The 15,435-nt window shown below is 47.1% G+C and overlaps 1 protein-coding gene across 1 annotated transcript in view; it reads right to left on the reverse strand.

Moving 5' to 3' along the window:
- Window positions 1–4,407: 4,407 nt before the first annotated feature.
- Window positions 4,408–15,435, reverse strand: part of ANKH (ANKH inorganic pyrophosphate transport regulator) — a 152,458-nt gene continuing 141,430 nt past the window's right edge. Inside the window, exons 9-12 of the mRNA XM_066243924.1 lie at window positions 8,419–8,548; window positions 7,219–7,342; window positions 6,550–6,649; window positions 4,408–5,879 (exon numbers count right to left, since the gene is read on the reverse strand). Coding sequence (XP_066100021.1) covers window positions 5,766–5,879; window positions 6,550–6,649; window positions 7,219–7,342; window positions 8,419–8,548 — 468 coding nt within the window. The 3' untranslated portion in view covers window positions 4,408–5,765. The remainder of the gene's footprint in view (window positions 5,880–6,549; window positions 6,650–7,218; window positions 7,343–8,418; window positions 8,549–15,435) is intronic.

Consider the following 15,435-nt stretch of genomic DNA (forward strand, 5'->3'; position numbering starts at 1 on the left):
GACTTCTGCTGTCAGTTTTAATCAAAGGCTGTACAAGTATCTTAGCGTGATTGGTTTTAACAGTTTAAATTAAACCCACGGTTTCTCTGTGACACTGACAAGCCTGTGAGCTGACAACAAGCACACGTGGAGTGACTCCTAGGAGACGTTAATTTTATTTAAAAAAAAAAAGTCGGGATCACTGCTGATGATCAGATCTGAAATGAAGAATGAGGTCATTCTATTTCTCCATTGCAGGATCCCGTACCATGTTCTAAAGCCTAGATTATACATAGAATGTTGGCCCAGAAAGGAGCCTGAGCAACAGTGGCCCAAGCCTCTCACTGGACAGGTGACCAGCGTGAGACCAGAGAGGTGTGGGTGACGTGGAAGCTCATGCTATGTGTAAGTCCTTGGCCTGCAGCACGGCACTCCTTAAATGAGCGTGGACTTGAACAGACCCTCACGTGTGGCTCTGTCAGGATTTCCAAAGCTCTACAACTAGCTCCTTGGTCATTGCAGCATTAGATCTTTCCCATCTCAATGCATCACTAAGTAAACAAAACACTTCATACAGCCAAGGAGCTATGTATTGGCCCCGCACGCCTTATGGATGTGGAGCCCTGGGGGAAGGGCCTGCTTTTAGTGACTGGTCTATGCTAGAAATGGGTGCTGAGCGGTCGGCGTGGGTGCGTACCCTGTACCTCCTTTGTTAGACCACGGTGGTTTGAACTTCACCTTTGGTAGCAGGTTCATCCAAACTGTGGGTCCCGCATGTTCATGGCCGCACGCTGCAGGGAACCAGAGTCCACCTGGCTGTCATGTTTCCCAACTCCAAAGGCACCAATTTTTTGTCCCTGGTTCATAGTTGGAGAACATTGACCTCTAAATCTTAAGAATAATGACCAACTTCCACATGCCACTGAATTTCTACAAAGCCAGACAGTGAACGGAACAATCGTTTGGGGCCTGTCTGTCTCCACCTCCCCTCTTCTTTAACCTGAGACCACATTTACTTCTGGGAAAAGGGCTCCTAGCTCTTGTGCGCTTTTGTTTTACGTGGACTGTAGAAGCCAACGTCAAGTTTTGTTAGTAAAGTGCACTTTAAGTTACCTAACTTAAAAAGAGGTACTCTAGATGAGACATGTGCTGAACCTATGTGGAGCTGACCCTTGTCTTTAAAAGTGCATGTATCTTATGCAGTCTGTTTGAGACCCTGGTTGATTACAAATGAAGCAGAGAAAAATAGTCTTTTGGAACCACTTGGATTTGGTGAAAGTAATGAAAAGAATGACTTAGGAGGTCCTCCTTTGGTGATCTTCTTAGCAGAGGCTGTAATGGCTAATAGTTCTCCCCTCCCCTCCTGGAGAAGCAAATGAAACCAGCTTAGAACAAGGTCTCACCATTCCTCTCATTTTCCCGTCTGAGATTGGACAGTACCCTATATAATTTGTTATACCTTGTCTGACTTCAAAGCAGGTTATTTTGATTCCACAACACAACTTTTCTCATTTTGAACATTTGTGCAGCGAGTTTCAGATGTGCATCCTTCACAAGGGCAGGCAACAGGGCTTCGTGCATCTGTCCTCGGATTTCTCTGCATCCTGTTCCGTGTGTGGTTAGGTCAGCTGGGGAGTAACATGGTGCTTTGCTGCGGCAAGCGGCAGAAATAAGAGTCTTGACCACACGGAGGTGCATCTTGCATGTTTACCAAACACAGTGCTCAAAAACATGCTTTTCTACGGTTCAGATGCTTTTTATGAAAGAGCTGTGTGTGAGGGTGGCCGTCTACAGGAGGCGGGAAGGAGTGGCTAGTTTTATGGAATCGGCTGCACAGGCAAAGCAGATGTCTCAACACACCTTGGAAAGCCCTGCCCTTCATAATTTTGGTTACAAAAAAATAAATAAATAAAAAAGCAGGACTTGAAACATAAAAGGCCCCTTTTCCTGGGCTGTGCATCACTTTGGAGACTTCTGAAGTGCAGAGGTCAGCAGCCTCGGCCAGCTGGGCACAGCTGCACATGCTGTCCTGGGCACTGGTCCGCTCAGAGTTACTGGAGCAGAAAGATGTTTAAATACAAGAAACTATTTCTCAAGGTCATGTAATTTAATTACCACAGTATAAATACTTTCTATTTTGCAACACAAGTTCTCATTCTCCCACTGTAGCTTGAAGTAAAAAACTAAAAAATCCAGTCAGAGAACTCCTGAGTCTGTAAATCATCATGTTTCTGGAAACCATGGGTAGATAAAAAGTTACTTTCCTCTACCCCTTCCTTCCGGAAGGAAAGACCCCTGTATGAAGAACGGTTAGGAGGGAGGGAGCTGTTGATTTGTTTCACTTCTTACTCTTAGATGCCATGGAATAGCTTTTCTGATATTTAGGGATGGCGTGACCAGCCCAACCCTGAGAGAGACCCAGAAGAGGCTGCCTGTGAGGACCCTGGAGCTGGCCCCTGGTGGGGGAGCACCCTGGGCACCAGAGAATGTCCAGCAGATGGAGCTGGACCACAGGGGAGACCCAGGCCTCCCTCATCGTAGGCCTCCTGTCTCCTGCCCCTCCTATGGCTATTTATTGGGAGACTCAAGGAATGAAAAGGTGCATTTATGAGAGCAAAATTTTTCTTGGCCCCATCCAATATATCCTAATTCCACTCTAAAAGTTTCTGATTCTGAAGGTATCAGCCATCCTTGGATGATTTCCAAAGGATGATTTGACTATTTCCAAAGTCAGACCACCTGCTAGTGCTACCACACAACAGAAAGCAGACACAAAGCAGAAGAGGACCTTTGACACAAGCCAGGCTTGACTTAGGCAATGGGGCACACCTGGCTTCTATGCAATGATGTAAACCAACAGCTTTCTAGGCCCAGACAGAAGAATCCCAAACAGGTGAGGGGGTCCTGCCAATGTTCAACCTCTCAACATGCCCTGAGCCATGTGGCTGGCAGGCCCAGCCCTATTCGGGCTTTCCTGAGCAAGCCTTGCCTGGTTCTTTCTGCTCAACCATTGGGTGTCCCACCGATGTCTAGTGCCACCGAGATCCCACTAATTGGGAGCCCAGCACACAGAATAACCTTGCATATGCCCTCACCCCCCAATAAAAGAGCAGGGAGGCCACAGGAGGAGCTGGTCTGACCTGAGCTTGCACAGAGAAAACCCTCCATCCAGAAAGGCTGCCCAAACTCACTTCTCAGCAGTTAAAAAGGGCTCTATGCCCCTGTAGTTTTATATTCTGTCTACAAGCAATCACTCAACATTGAGAAAGTCACGCCTGGTCTTTTCGTGATCTTTGAGATGAGAGCCTCAAGGGCATCACGCCCTTCTAAATACATCCACCTATCAGCTGAGCGACATGCAATTTAAAAAATATCCGTATTGGAGGAGTGTTTCTTTGGTCAGCAAAGTCAGAAGAGCGCCTCTCCTTACCCTGAGAAGTGGGAAGACTTGCTGCCACTTCTCTGTCTGTCTGCCTTTCCTGTCCATGGTGGTCAGAACAATGCAGAAGAACCTTCCAGTGACAGGCTTTGCTTTAGAAGTTAAGGTGTGAGTTTGGTAGGCTGGGACTTAAGCAACCCAAGTGAAGAAACTGTGAGGGGTCATGCTCTGCAAGGCCAAAGGTCTTGGACACGTCCTGCACCATCACAATTCCACTGTTGATCTGCGTCTTGAGGGGTTGCTTCCTGTGTTCTCCAGAATTCTACCAAAATATCATAGTCTGTGAATCAGTCACTGAAGGGGCGCCTGAAGTTTTGAGGACACGTTTCCAGTTGCCTAAGGGAGTCTCCAGTTCATCTTTCCCTGATGGAGAGGGAAAGAACTAGCTTTTCAATGTGCTCTTTAAGCTCTAACCCCACAGCATGAAATAATCGCCCAGGTTCAAAAAATACTGCGGTTTAATTTTCTAGTCATGTATTAAAAAATTTTTTAAAAAGTTGATACCATTAGATTATTTCCCATCTTCTCAGATCTGCCCCTGAAATCACCCCAAAGTGATGGCATCATAAATTTCAGCACTCACATCTATGTGAGGAGCATATGAGGATTTGTCCTAGTGGTGGGCACCCCCGAGGGTGTGGGGGGGTCTGGAAGTGTGAATACAGACCTTTGGTGCTCACTGCTGACTTTACGCCCTTACATTCTGTTTTCAATGAGGAACAATAGGCTCCCACAGCACTGAGAACAATAAATACAAAACCTTGTCGTTCTCTTGAGTATATTTTGCTCTTCCGGCATCTATTTCAATCCTCAGTATCTACACCAGCTGACCCATTTATACCTCTTGCCTGTGATGAATAATAGTTCTCTCATCATTTACTGACCCTGATATTATTTAAATATACGTACAAATGACAGGCTTTGTAAAACTGCTGCAAATAAGAGATAGTGTTCATTGCTACAATACAGGTATGTCGACACACAAGCAATCACCGTATTGTATTAGACATTTTATTGAAAATGCGAAAATAGGAAATGTATTATAGCCTAAAATAAATTACATAACATATACAGTATATATTTATATCTTTAAAATATTTTTGTGTCTAGGTTCTTTCAGTCTAGGAATTTTGACGAAATCAAGAATTTACTGAACTGTGTCCATATTTTTTTTTTTTAAAGAAAAAACCCGCTTTCCAAAACTTAGAAAAATATACTGCACTAAATGGATTTCAAATATGTCATCTCAGGGAATATCACATAGTGACTTTGATATTGTTTATAAAATGTCTTGCTTTATCTCGTGGCGTGAGAGGGGAGTACACGCGGAGTTACCTGACCGCATGGTTATGACTACGAATGCCTGAGCCAGGTGATACATCTACTGCAAAAGTTACGTTATGGTAACCTGGCATTAGAATGCTGGAGTATGAATGACTTAAAGCTTCAGTTCACTGTAAAAACTAAAGTGTAGAGTTAGAATGCTCCGTTTCCCTTGCTCTAGTGCCATCTTCAGGAAAGGTGGGTGAAAAACAAGCGTTTGGGGGAAGCCATGCGGAAGGGTGCTGACATTTGGAGGTGCACGTTTGTGACAAGGCTACCGTTAGCTCAGGTATGTACACGGCGGGGTGGGGCAGGGCATGGTGTGCGAGCTCACTCAGATCTGGGAGAAGGCAAGGTGAGACGCGGCCTTCCGATGCTGTCAGCTGGCTCCTCCTGCGGCACCTCAAGTTTTCCTATGGGCGATCTTGCCATCCATCCGCCTAGCACGCTCACGGATCCCTTCTTCAGCGTGAACGGCCCCTCCAGGCTGATCCTCTGCCCATGTGCAGTGGACAGTTGATGAGTCCATGATGGAAGGCCATTGGTCACCTCTCTCTGCACAGCCCTGTTACTGCGAAGCCAATCACAGAAGGCCAATTTGTCACCGCTGATCCTTAAGAGAGACGCAAAGGGCAGGGCAGGGTGAAGTGTGTCGCCTGCTGGGCAGTGGTGGCCGCGGGGTGATGGATGGCAGAGCCACAGTCCTTTGGTTCCAAGTGGAGATTGTCTGAGGGAGGGGAGACAGCTTGGCTATGAGGCAGCTATGTCTTTTGGGTTTTTATGAAGCGGGGGCATGAAGTCAACTGTTCTGTTGGTTTTTACAAAGCCACGGCAGAGACCCTCCTCGAGGTCCCCGCCTGCGTGTGAGCATACCCAGTATGCCAGGGAGTTTACACGAAACCTTTAAATCAAGGCCTCTTTCGTTACCAAAACAAAAACTAGAACGGAACAAAACTCGATGGGAGAGGAGATGACGCTGAAGTGTCACCTCAGCGGTCCCTGCAGTGCCCGTGCGTCGCGTGCCTTATTCATTCTCCTCTCTCATTTCCACAATGTCCGTCCCCTCCTCTGCTGGAGGGATGTCCGTCATGGCCGAGTCCTCCCCCTCCACGGCTGACTCGTTCTCCATATTCTTTTTCTAGACCAAAGAAATCACACAGTGTGGGCTGTGACAGGGACACATCGTAGCAGAGCCGAGGGCATCGATGAGGGAAGGCCACCAGGACCCCAGAATGGGATCTCACTCACAGCTGGGGTGACCTCACCAAGGCTGCACCTTAGTTCAGCTGTGCCTTTCAGTTTGGTTACTTGGGTGTGTATAGGCACGGTGTTAGGCACTTTGGGGGTCCCAGCCAATTGACTCTACCCAGTGCCCTCAGGAACGTACCATCAGCTGATGGAAATCTGCTTCTGCCGAGGACACCACTCCCCTGCCGCCCTTTCCATGGGGCTCTGCTGTCCCCACCGCCCACCCCACCCCCGCCAAGCTCCTCATGGCCGTGCAGATGCTTTCTCCTTGGGATGGCCACAGGTCCTGATGTTAGCAGAGTATTCCTCCTGTGGGCCAGCCCTGGGACTGCGGGCATTCTCTCCCACCCTGCCCGTGGCCTGCCCGCATTCTGGGTGGCTGCACTGTCACGCAGCCCACCTTGCAGGAGCTGGCGTCTTGATGCCTTGACCCTGCTGTGTGGGCCCAGCTGAAGTATAGGATGAATGTGAGCTGTCACCACCACTGTGGGCCCTCAGGGAGCCACCCAAACCTTCCTGCACCTTCCTGGCCACAGCGGGTGTATGTCACCATGGCTCACCTGTTTCCGATAGACATAGCATGCGGCTATGGCAACCATGGTGGATTCTCCCACAAACCCGGCGAGGAGGGAGCCCACGCCCAGCGTGGCCCCACGTACCCTGGGGAGGAGAATGGAAAGGCCAGTAGTTTGTTAGAGCTGTTGAGGCACATGCAGAGCCCAAATCCAGCCCAAACCAGGAAAGGTGTGTAGACAACAGAGGCACTGAGCAATCGCATTCAAGATCTGCATCTAAGAAGCGATGCACTTGCATGGGGAGGGGACCTGGACCTCCAGGCAGAGCCGCCTCCCACTCCCACTCCAGGTCTCAGCTGGGCATCTGCTGGTGGCCGGGCCACATCCCCATCTCTCGTGAGCCCACGGCACCTCCCACCCCTCCCCTCTGCACAGTGGAGGTTTCCAAGCTGGAGGGACTGAGGAATGAGGAGGCTGGGAACCACAGCAGGTGCTCGATGAACAGCATGTATGTGTCTGACCTCAAAAACACTTTTCTAGAATGGATTTCAACAGCCTCCCATCTAGTGCCGAGGCGCAGAATAAGACATGACCCTGCATTTCTACTTCTAGATATGCTTGGCGATTTCACACAAAAAAGCAGATGCAGACCTCTTGACGGTGTACATGACAGAGTGGCGGGAGGACCCCCAGCCCAGACCCCTGACGGCTTACCCCAGGTAGGGCAGGACCACGAGGCTGGTGATGAGGACAATGATCCGCAGCACGGAGCTGGGGGCCAGGACAAAGGTCTTCTTCAGCGTCATCAGCCACCCAGTGAAATGAGCCCTCACAGTGACTAAGGGGAGAGCAAAGGACTCATCAGCGACAACCTGCTTCTCCGAGTCCGGCAACCTTTCGTCTTAGCCTCTGTGCAGCACACCTGGGGCCCCGGGTGGCTGGCTGGGACCCGGGCCTTCCTTGCTGCTGATGCCCTGGGTGTCACCTCGTCTTCCCACCAGGTTCCTGATCCTACTTCTGGGCCTGGGCTGTCCCGTCCCTACCTTGGCTCCTGCCTCATCACAGCCCTTAGTGTGCAGATGAGGAGCGGGCTGCAGGCAGCTCCCTTCCTCCGCGGTGACTGCCACCCCCTGACTGCCACCCCCTGGGTGGGCCCCGCCTGCTCCTGGGACAGTCCTGTCTATTGCCACCTCCCAGCCCCAGCCCGCCCCTAGCCGCGAGCTCTGACCCTTCCTCTGCAGAAGAGAAGATTCTGAGAAGAGCGACAACTTGACGGTGATCAAAGTTGTTTCTGGGTGAAGACAGCAGCTAGACCAGAAACCGAGGTTTCCCTGCTGATGACTGGGAGGCTTGGAACAGGGGTGTCGGGAGGGAAGGGAGATGCTTGGCTTCTATTGTGGCTCTGGGCTCTTCATGCTGGCCGTTTGCCATCTGGCCACAACTCTGCCCCTCAAGTCTTGTGTCCAGGATTCCCTCCCTTTCTTGTACCTCAACAGGGTTTAGAGTCTACTTCTTCCCAGACCCCATTTTACTTTTGAAATCAACATACCTAAAAACTGACTTTTGAGTAGACAGTTCTAAGAATTTTAATACAGGCCTAGATTCGTGTCGCCACCAGCACAATTGGGATGCAGAGCTGTTTGATTGCCCCTGAACTTTTCACCCTATCCCTTTGGGTCTATTTTCTTTTTACTGCGTTGGCAACTGCTCTCCTTAAAGAAGCAAATCACTCCTGTTTCTTGAACTTTCATCCTACTGGATAATATCTTTGCATCTCTCTAATCCATTGTGAGAATTTACAGTTTTGTTTGGGACATGACTGTGAACATTTCCAGGAGAAGAAGATTGGATCAGGCTCGAGGGTAAATAGGAATTTGTCTTTTGTTCTCTTCTCTTCTTTTTCTTTTTCCTTACCTGGAATCGGGAAGAAGGAGAAGATGCGCAGAGGAATGACGCACAGCTCCGCAAAGGCGAAGTCCACGCCGATGATGTCTATCAGGATCTTCTCGGACACATTCGGGGTCCAGAACATCACAAAGCAGAGCTGCGGGGAGGGTGAGGCGGGAAGATCAGCCAGGTTGTAAAGAAAGGGTGGGAACGGGTGACATAAGACAGACAGGCGCTCCATTATCCCGCGGAGCTCACCGAGGTGGCCCTGCCCAGGCAGGTGACTGGCATACCTCCAGCCGCCATCACCCGCTGGGATGGCCCGGCTCACCTGCCACATCCACCCCACAGGAACCAGGGCAGCAGGGCAGATGTGAACGCATCTGGGTGGGTAACCGGGCCAGTGAAGGAGACCCTGAGCTCCCAAGGAAGGCTTACCCAGACAGCTAACCTGCTCAGCCCATTCCGGCTTAACATGTTTATTAATATAATTGTCACAGCTTTAACCAAAATAATAAAAAGTGACCCGAAAGCATCTGGATGTTGGCAGAACCACAACGAATCAGCACAGCCAGCGCATGAAAAAGGAAACGGCAACACTTAGGTTCATTATAGGCCTGGAAACTTTCCAAGGTTGAGTTAAGAGAATAAGAGACAACAATCATGAAACTGGGGACCTGGCAGGGCAGAGGGGCAAGAGGTGGACTGACTGAACAGCCCCGAAAACACAGGTCTTAGACAGCAGGGGAAAGTGCACCTGAAATCCTGCCAGTTCCGTCACGTAACCCTCTCCCTGCCCAGCGGTGCCAGTGACTGATTCTTCTCTCAAACGAAAAGTGAACACACAACAAAACAAGTTACAATCCTGTAAAAACAGAACACTGGACTTTTAGACCGTCCCACCCTTTGGCTTTTGGGGAAATTAAGTTTCATAGAATTAGGCAGGTCCTATTTACTATGTCATGTCGAAATATTTTTTTTTAAATACCTGGGAGCATCTATTACACTGGGAAATAAAATTTTTGTTGCATCCACAAAAACACTTGTTCTTACCTAATTTGAGTGTGCTGATCTCAAATCTGACATTAGTTTGTCTCTGTAAGCTACAGTTTTTTTTTGCAGTTCAGGATTTTAGGTTTTTATCTTATTGTAAAATTTTCAACATTTAGTTTAACATAATGAAGTAGAATGTCTTCTTGGGCATCATCTTTGTGAAAAATATAATAATTTATATAATGCAGTAAATACACTAGTACACTAAAAGATATGATTGCATCAGAATTTGTCTACAATTTCGAAATAGGACATATTAAAACACTTATTTTAATCATAAAATTTGCACGAAATTTATTTAAAGTCTATTCAGGCAAAAATTTGTGTTTGTAGCTCTTGCGTTTGTGTACTTGTTGAGGACAATCTCGTCTGATGCTCCAGCAGTAGTCTGCTCATTACTAATAGCTCCAAGGTTTTCGGGAAACTTATCAAGGTAACTGTTCAGGAAGTGAATCTTAATGCTCATGTTACATCCAATGTCGTCGAAAGCCAACAACATCCTTTGAACCAGAAGTTCATAGTTTCCTGCTTTTTTGTTGCCAAGGAAGTTCTCTGTAACTGCCACAAAAGACTGCCATGCTGCTTTCTCCTCCTTATTCATCTGCCTGGCAAATTCTTTGTCACGTATGAGGGTTCGAATTTGAGGTCCATTGAATACACCTGCTTTTATCTTCCCAAAAGACAAGGCAGGAAAAGCAGAAATAATATGTTGAAAGCATTCACTTTCTCTATTCAAAGTCTGAGCAAACTGCTTCATTAAGCCAAGTTTGATGTGAAGTGGGGGAAAAATGATCCTGTCTCGATTAACTACAGGTTCATTCACAATATTTTGCATCTCTGCTTCCAGAGCTTCACGTTTCAGCCACTCCTTCTGTGTCCAGTGTTTCTCCCGAGCTCGGCTGTCCCACAAACACAGAAAGCAAGGATACTTCATGAAACCTCTCTGTTGTCCTAGCAGGAAATTTACCCTTTTAAGATCCACACAAATGATCGAGTTATGCTCCTTATACTTCAGAAAGTCGAGGGCAATTTTTATGTCATTCTTACTAAGTTATTCAGTTCAGGTTGGCTAAACTGCTGAGGAGTTAATGACTGCTTGGCATCAGAAGAAGACCCTTCAGATTCTACAACCATTTCCTCATGCATCTTATCAAAATACACTTGATCACCATGTTCACTTTCTTCATCCTTAGAAGAAATAAAACCATTGAAAACTGGAACCGGGAGTGTCTCAGAGTGTGGGATAGGTCGTATTGCTGAAGGAATATTAGGATATGCAATCATATGCTGTTTTTTCTTGCCGATGCCCTTTGTATGGATCAGACAGAAATAACAGTCACTGCTGTGGTCCTTAGGTTTACGCCAAGCCATGGGAATACCAAAAGGCATTCCTTTGCGTTTTCCTTTTGTCCGGTCATGAAGCATTTCCTCACAATTATGACACACAATATGAGGAGCCCAATTCTTGTCTTGATCGCCAAGGGGAACTTGAAAATAGGCAATATATATGTACTTGTCACAAATGATGATATATTGCGCCTTTGACATAGAAGTGTGTAACAGCCACATATATAACAGAAGGTGTCAGGGCTATTCTTACATTTACGCCTACTTGAGGAAGCCATGATTCAATCTTAAAACAAAATAAGAGGGTGTTTTTATTAGATAATATTTTTTTACATTTAAAAACAACTACAATTATGTAAAAGTGATGTTTGTAAAACATTAATTGCCTTGTGGTTATGTTCAATCCAAGAGCCATTGCCCATAACTCCATTTAAAAACCAATGTATGCCATTAACTGTAACAAAAAGAAATTAAAATTGCATAAAAACTAGAGCATGCACCAAAAAACAGATTTCAGATTTGGAATCAGCGATGCAGAAATATATAGAAACAGTTCTAAAACCTCATGCAACAGAAAATGAAAAAAAAAAATGTTCCCCAGTGTTATATGTTTTTTTCTTTTTTATTGGGGGGGGCAGACAGGGACAGACAGACAGAAAGGGAGAGAGATGAGAAGCATCAATTCTTTGTTGTGGTTTCCTAGTTGTTCATTGATTGCTTTCTCATATGTGTCTTGACTGGTGAAGGAGGAGCTCCAGCAGAGCCAGTGACCCCTTGCTCAAGCCAGTGACCTTGGACTCAAGCCACCTACCCTGGGCTTCAAGTCAGAGACCTTTTGGTTCAAGCCAGTGACCATGGGGTCATGTCTATGATCACACACTCAAGCTAGTGACCTGCACTCAAACTGGTGAACCCGCGCTCAAGCCGGTGACTTTGGGGTTTTGAGCCTGGGTCCTCTGCGTCCCAGGCTGATGCTCCATCCACTGCACCACCGCCTGGTCAGGCAGGATCTATCATATTATATGTTTCACTTTATAACGTCAATGGAGCTTTTATTCTGTCATGCATTCTTCAGCATCTGGGAGGAGTATCCCATTGGTTTTCAAAAATGACAGATGTCCTCTCATTTAGCCCTATTGCCTGCTGCCAGTACTTATGGCCCATCTTCGAGATGAAGGGAAAAATACTTCATTTGATGTAGCAACTCAGAGCTCAGAGGTTTATCACCTAGTGGCAGAGACAAGTGGCCCTGTCACCTTTTCTCTCACAGCAAAGCTGCCAGCCTGGAGCAGCGGTGCAGTGCTCATGCCTACAGCCCAGGTACGGTGGCATTTCATATTGCAACTTCAAAATAACACTGAGCACAGCAGTGAGACTTAGTTCATTTCCCCAACAGATATTTTCCATAGCAGTGAAGCTGTAAAGATTAAGATGAGTAAGCCCTGGCCGGTTGGCTCAGCGGTAGAGCGTCAGCCTAGCGTGCGGAGGACCCGGGTTCGATTCCCGGCCAGGGCACATAGGAGAAGCGCCCATTTGCTTCTCCACCCCTCCGCCGCGCTTTCCTCTCTGTCTCTCTCTTCCCCTCCCGCAGCCAAGGCTCCACTGGAGCAAAGATGGCCCGGGCGCTGGGGATGGCTCTGTGGCCTCTGCCTCAGGCGCTAGAGTGGCTCTGGTCGCGACATGGCGACGCCCAGGATGGGCAGAGCATCGCCCCCTGGTGGGCAGAGTGTCGCCCCTGGTGGGCGTGCCGGGTGGATCCTGGTCGGGCGCATGCGGGAGTCTGTCTGACTGTCTCTCCGTTTCCAGCTTCAGAAAAATGAAAAAAAAAAAAAAAAAAAAAGATTAAGATGAGTGAGCACTATGCCAAATCTGGGCTTGATTTGTGCTTCTGGACCTACAGAGGGTAAGTCGTCCTGCATTTCCTCCACGGTTGACACGAGACCCCTCTAGGCTGGTCATAGTCTGCTATAGACTAGAGCTTCCAGGACCTCTCTGTGATGCCGTATGTATTTTGTAGCCAGCGCTTATCTGAGTGTGAGATCATGTCTCGTGTTGCAATTTCTCTGCACTTTGCTAAATCACTGTAAAGTAGCTTCTAGGTTACAATAAACCAGGGGGAAAGGAGGGTGTTGTTGCATGTCAGAGAGGATGGTGCAAGTGAGTGTCTGGGGCAAAGCCAGGCAGTTCCCCTCCCTGGATTCTCTGCATGGATGATGTTCACTGGGAGGCTGTTTATGGCCTTCAAGGACATGATCAATCACCTTTGTAGGAGGGAGGCCAAGTTGAGGACACAGAAATACTTAGCACACCCAAATCGCTTGAGACATTTACATCAATATCCAGTATCCTGGGCCTGTGGCCACAGTTCTGGCCCCTTGAAAACAAAATGTTAAGGTTTGATGGATCCCAACTAGAGCTTCCCAGGAGGGTGGTTTCAATATTCCATTTCTAAAACTCCACAGTGCGATTTAACTTGGACCTACTAAATCACTCTGTTTCTGTCTGGTACCTGTCTGTGCCAGGCATGCCCTAACGGCCCCTATCGAGGCCACAAGCTACTGACACGCCTCTGGGAGTGTTCAGCCATGCACACTGAGAGCCTAGGCTGGGTCTTCTAGAGCAACATGACAGAGTTGTCTGCCAGGTGTGAAGCTGGAGCAACCATGGGTCATTATTTAAAGAGAAGGAATGCCACATGTCACGTATCAAAGCTGCTTTTCTTTTTCTTCCTGAAGTCTCTGAATTCGACCTTTTGCCATGCTTCTAGTAAGAATATGCTCCTTGCCTTCCAGTAAGTTCCCCAAAAGTGACTATTTCTTGCAGTGTCTAGAAAGGAATACATGCAACATAGAAATAAGTATGGTGTTGGTTAAAAGCTGCAATACCTGTCTGCAGGCCAACTTTCCCTAAGAAAAACATTGAGCCCCAGCATAATAATCAAACAAATCCAGTCTGTTTTAGAAAACAAGAAGCTTTAGAAGTTCACCTAACAAAGAATATTTCATCAAAGTGGCAGAGTTCACCCAGAGCGTTATTGACTTAGAACATGCCCTCCCAGTTGACCATGACATGCTGTGTTCCTCAAATATTTGCAGAGCATAATGACATTGACTTTTCCAAACCAGAACACAAACCTAATAAACTACTGACAATGAACATGATTTGTTCCTTAAGCTACCGCAGGGCTGGGTTTTCTGTTGCAGAGCTAGTTGTCAATATTTTCTCATTAGGAAGTGTGGAGAATCACCCATTAACCTTGAATCCTATGACTTGGGTTGGGGAACTTGAGTTATAAGCCCCGAGTGAATGTTTCTTGGATGCCAATACCAAGAAGCTGTGTGAGTGAGTGACCTTTGGGCAGACACAAAGGAATGCACGTGAACGGGCTTTAGAAAATTAGCCTAGAGGTTCTAGATTGGCCCTTCCTTTGTGCTTGTTAATTAGCAAAAGAAAAAGAATGTACTGACCCAAATTAGCCCTTTCTCCATGTCAGCAAAATAGCCATTAGTCATTCTTCCCCTTGTCACCTGATCTCCCTCCCCTGTAATCCTGTTACCCCTGTTCTGCTTCTGATAATAAAAGCTGAGGGAGAAGAAGATTCAGGAGGTCTTCTTTGCCTCCGTTGGCAGGCCTCCCCCTCTCTTCTTCTTGACATAAGTTTGTGTCTTGAGTAGGTTTCTTCCACGTGACACTGGTAGTTCCCAGCGGGCTGGAGGACCACAAGGAAGCAGCCAGAAAGACAGAACTGCCCATTCAGTGCCCAGATCTTAGTTTTCCTATTTATTCTCTAATAAAAGGAACCCAGGCTTCTTGGAGAAATGGCTCATTCTAGGACTAGGGCTGGAAATATACAAGATGATCAGCCTGGAATAATATGTCAAAGGACATCAGAGCTCAGCAGAAAGTTTTCCCAATGGGCAAAGCTGGAACAATCAGAGCAACAAAATAAATAATGCATTGTTGAGTTATGACCCATAGTATGCAATAAATACCCGTGCGTCGATAGTGATTTAAATAAATAGGGAGAGATCTCTTGCACAGAATTTCAACCAATTTATGTAGATACTCCCCTCTCTGGGAGGTGAAGCACACCTATAACTCCCCACCCAGAAGGTGGGCTGACCACAGTAACTTCCTGCCAAGAAGAGCCCAGCATGGGAAGGAAGAAAAAGGACCTTCACAGGGGAGCGACCTGGCAAACAGGATCTCAGCCAGGGGATCAAGGTCAACATCAGCAGTGATAAGTCACGTTGATAGCATGTACTCTTGACAAGATGGGATGAGACTGGCACTTCACCTAGGTGGTCTTCCTTCCCCCAAACTCAAAGCCCCATCTAACCACAAGAAAAACCTCAGACAAACCCAAATTATGGCACATTGTACACCAGTGTTTCAACTGGCAGTTTAAAAATACTGTTCTCACAATGGAGAAAAGAAAGCCTCTTCAATAAATGGTGCTGGGAAAACTGGAAAACCACATGCAAAAGAATGAAACTGGACTACAGTTTGTCCCCCTGTACTAAAATTAACTCAAAATGGACCAAGATCTAAACATAAGACCTGAAACAATAAAGTACATAGAAGATGACATAGGTACTAAACTCATGGACCTGGGTTTTAAAGAGCATTTTATGAATTTGACTC

The sequence above is a fragment of the Saccopteryx bilineata genome, chromosome 1 (genome assembly GCF_036850765.1).
Source record: "Saccopteryx bilineata isolate mSacBil1 chromosome 1, mSacBil1_pri_phased_curated, whole genome shotgun sequence".
In the NCBI taxonomy this organism is placed as follows: Eukaryota; Metazoa; Chordata; class Mammalia; order Chiroptera; family Emballonuridae; genus Saccopteryx; species Saccopteryx bilineata.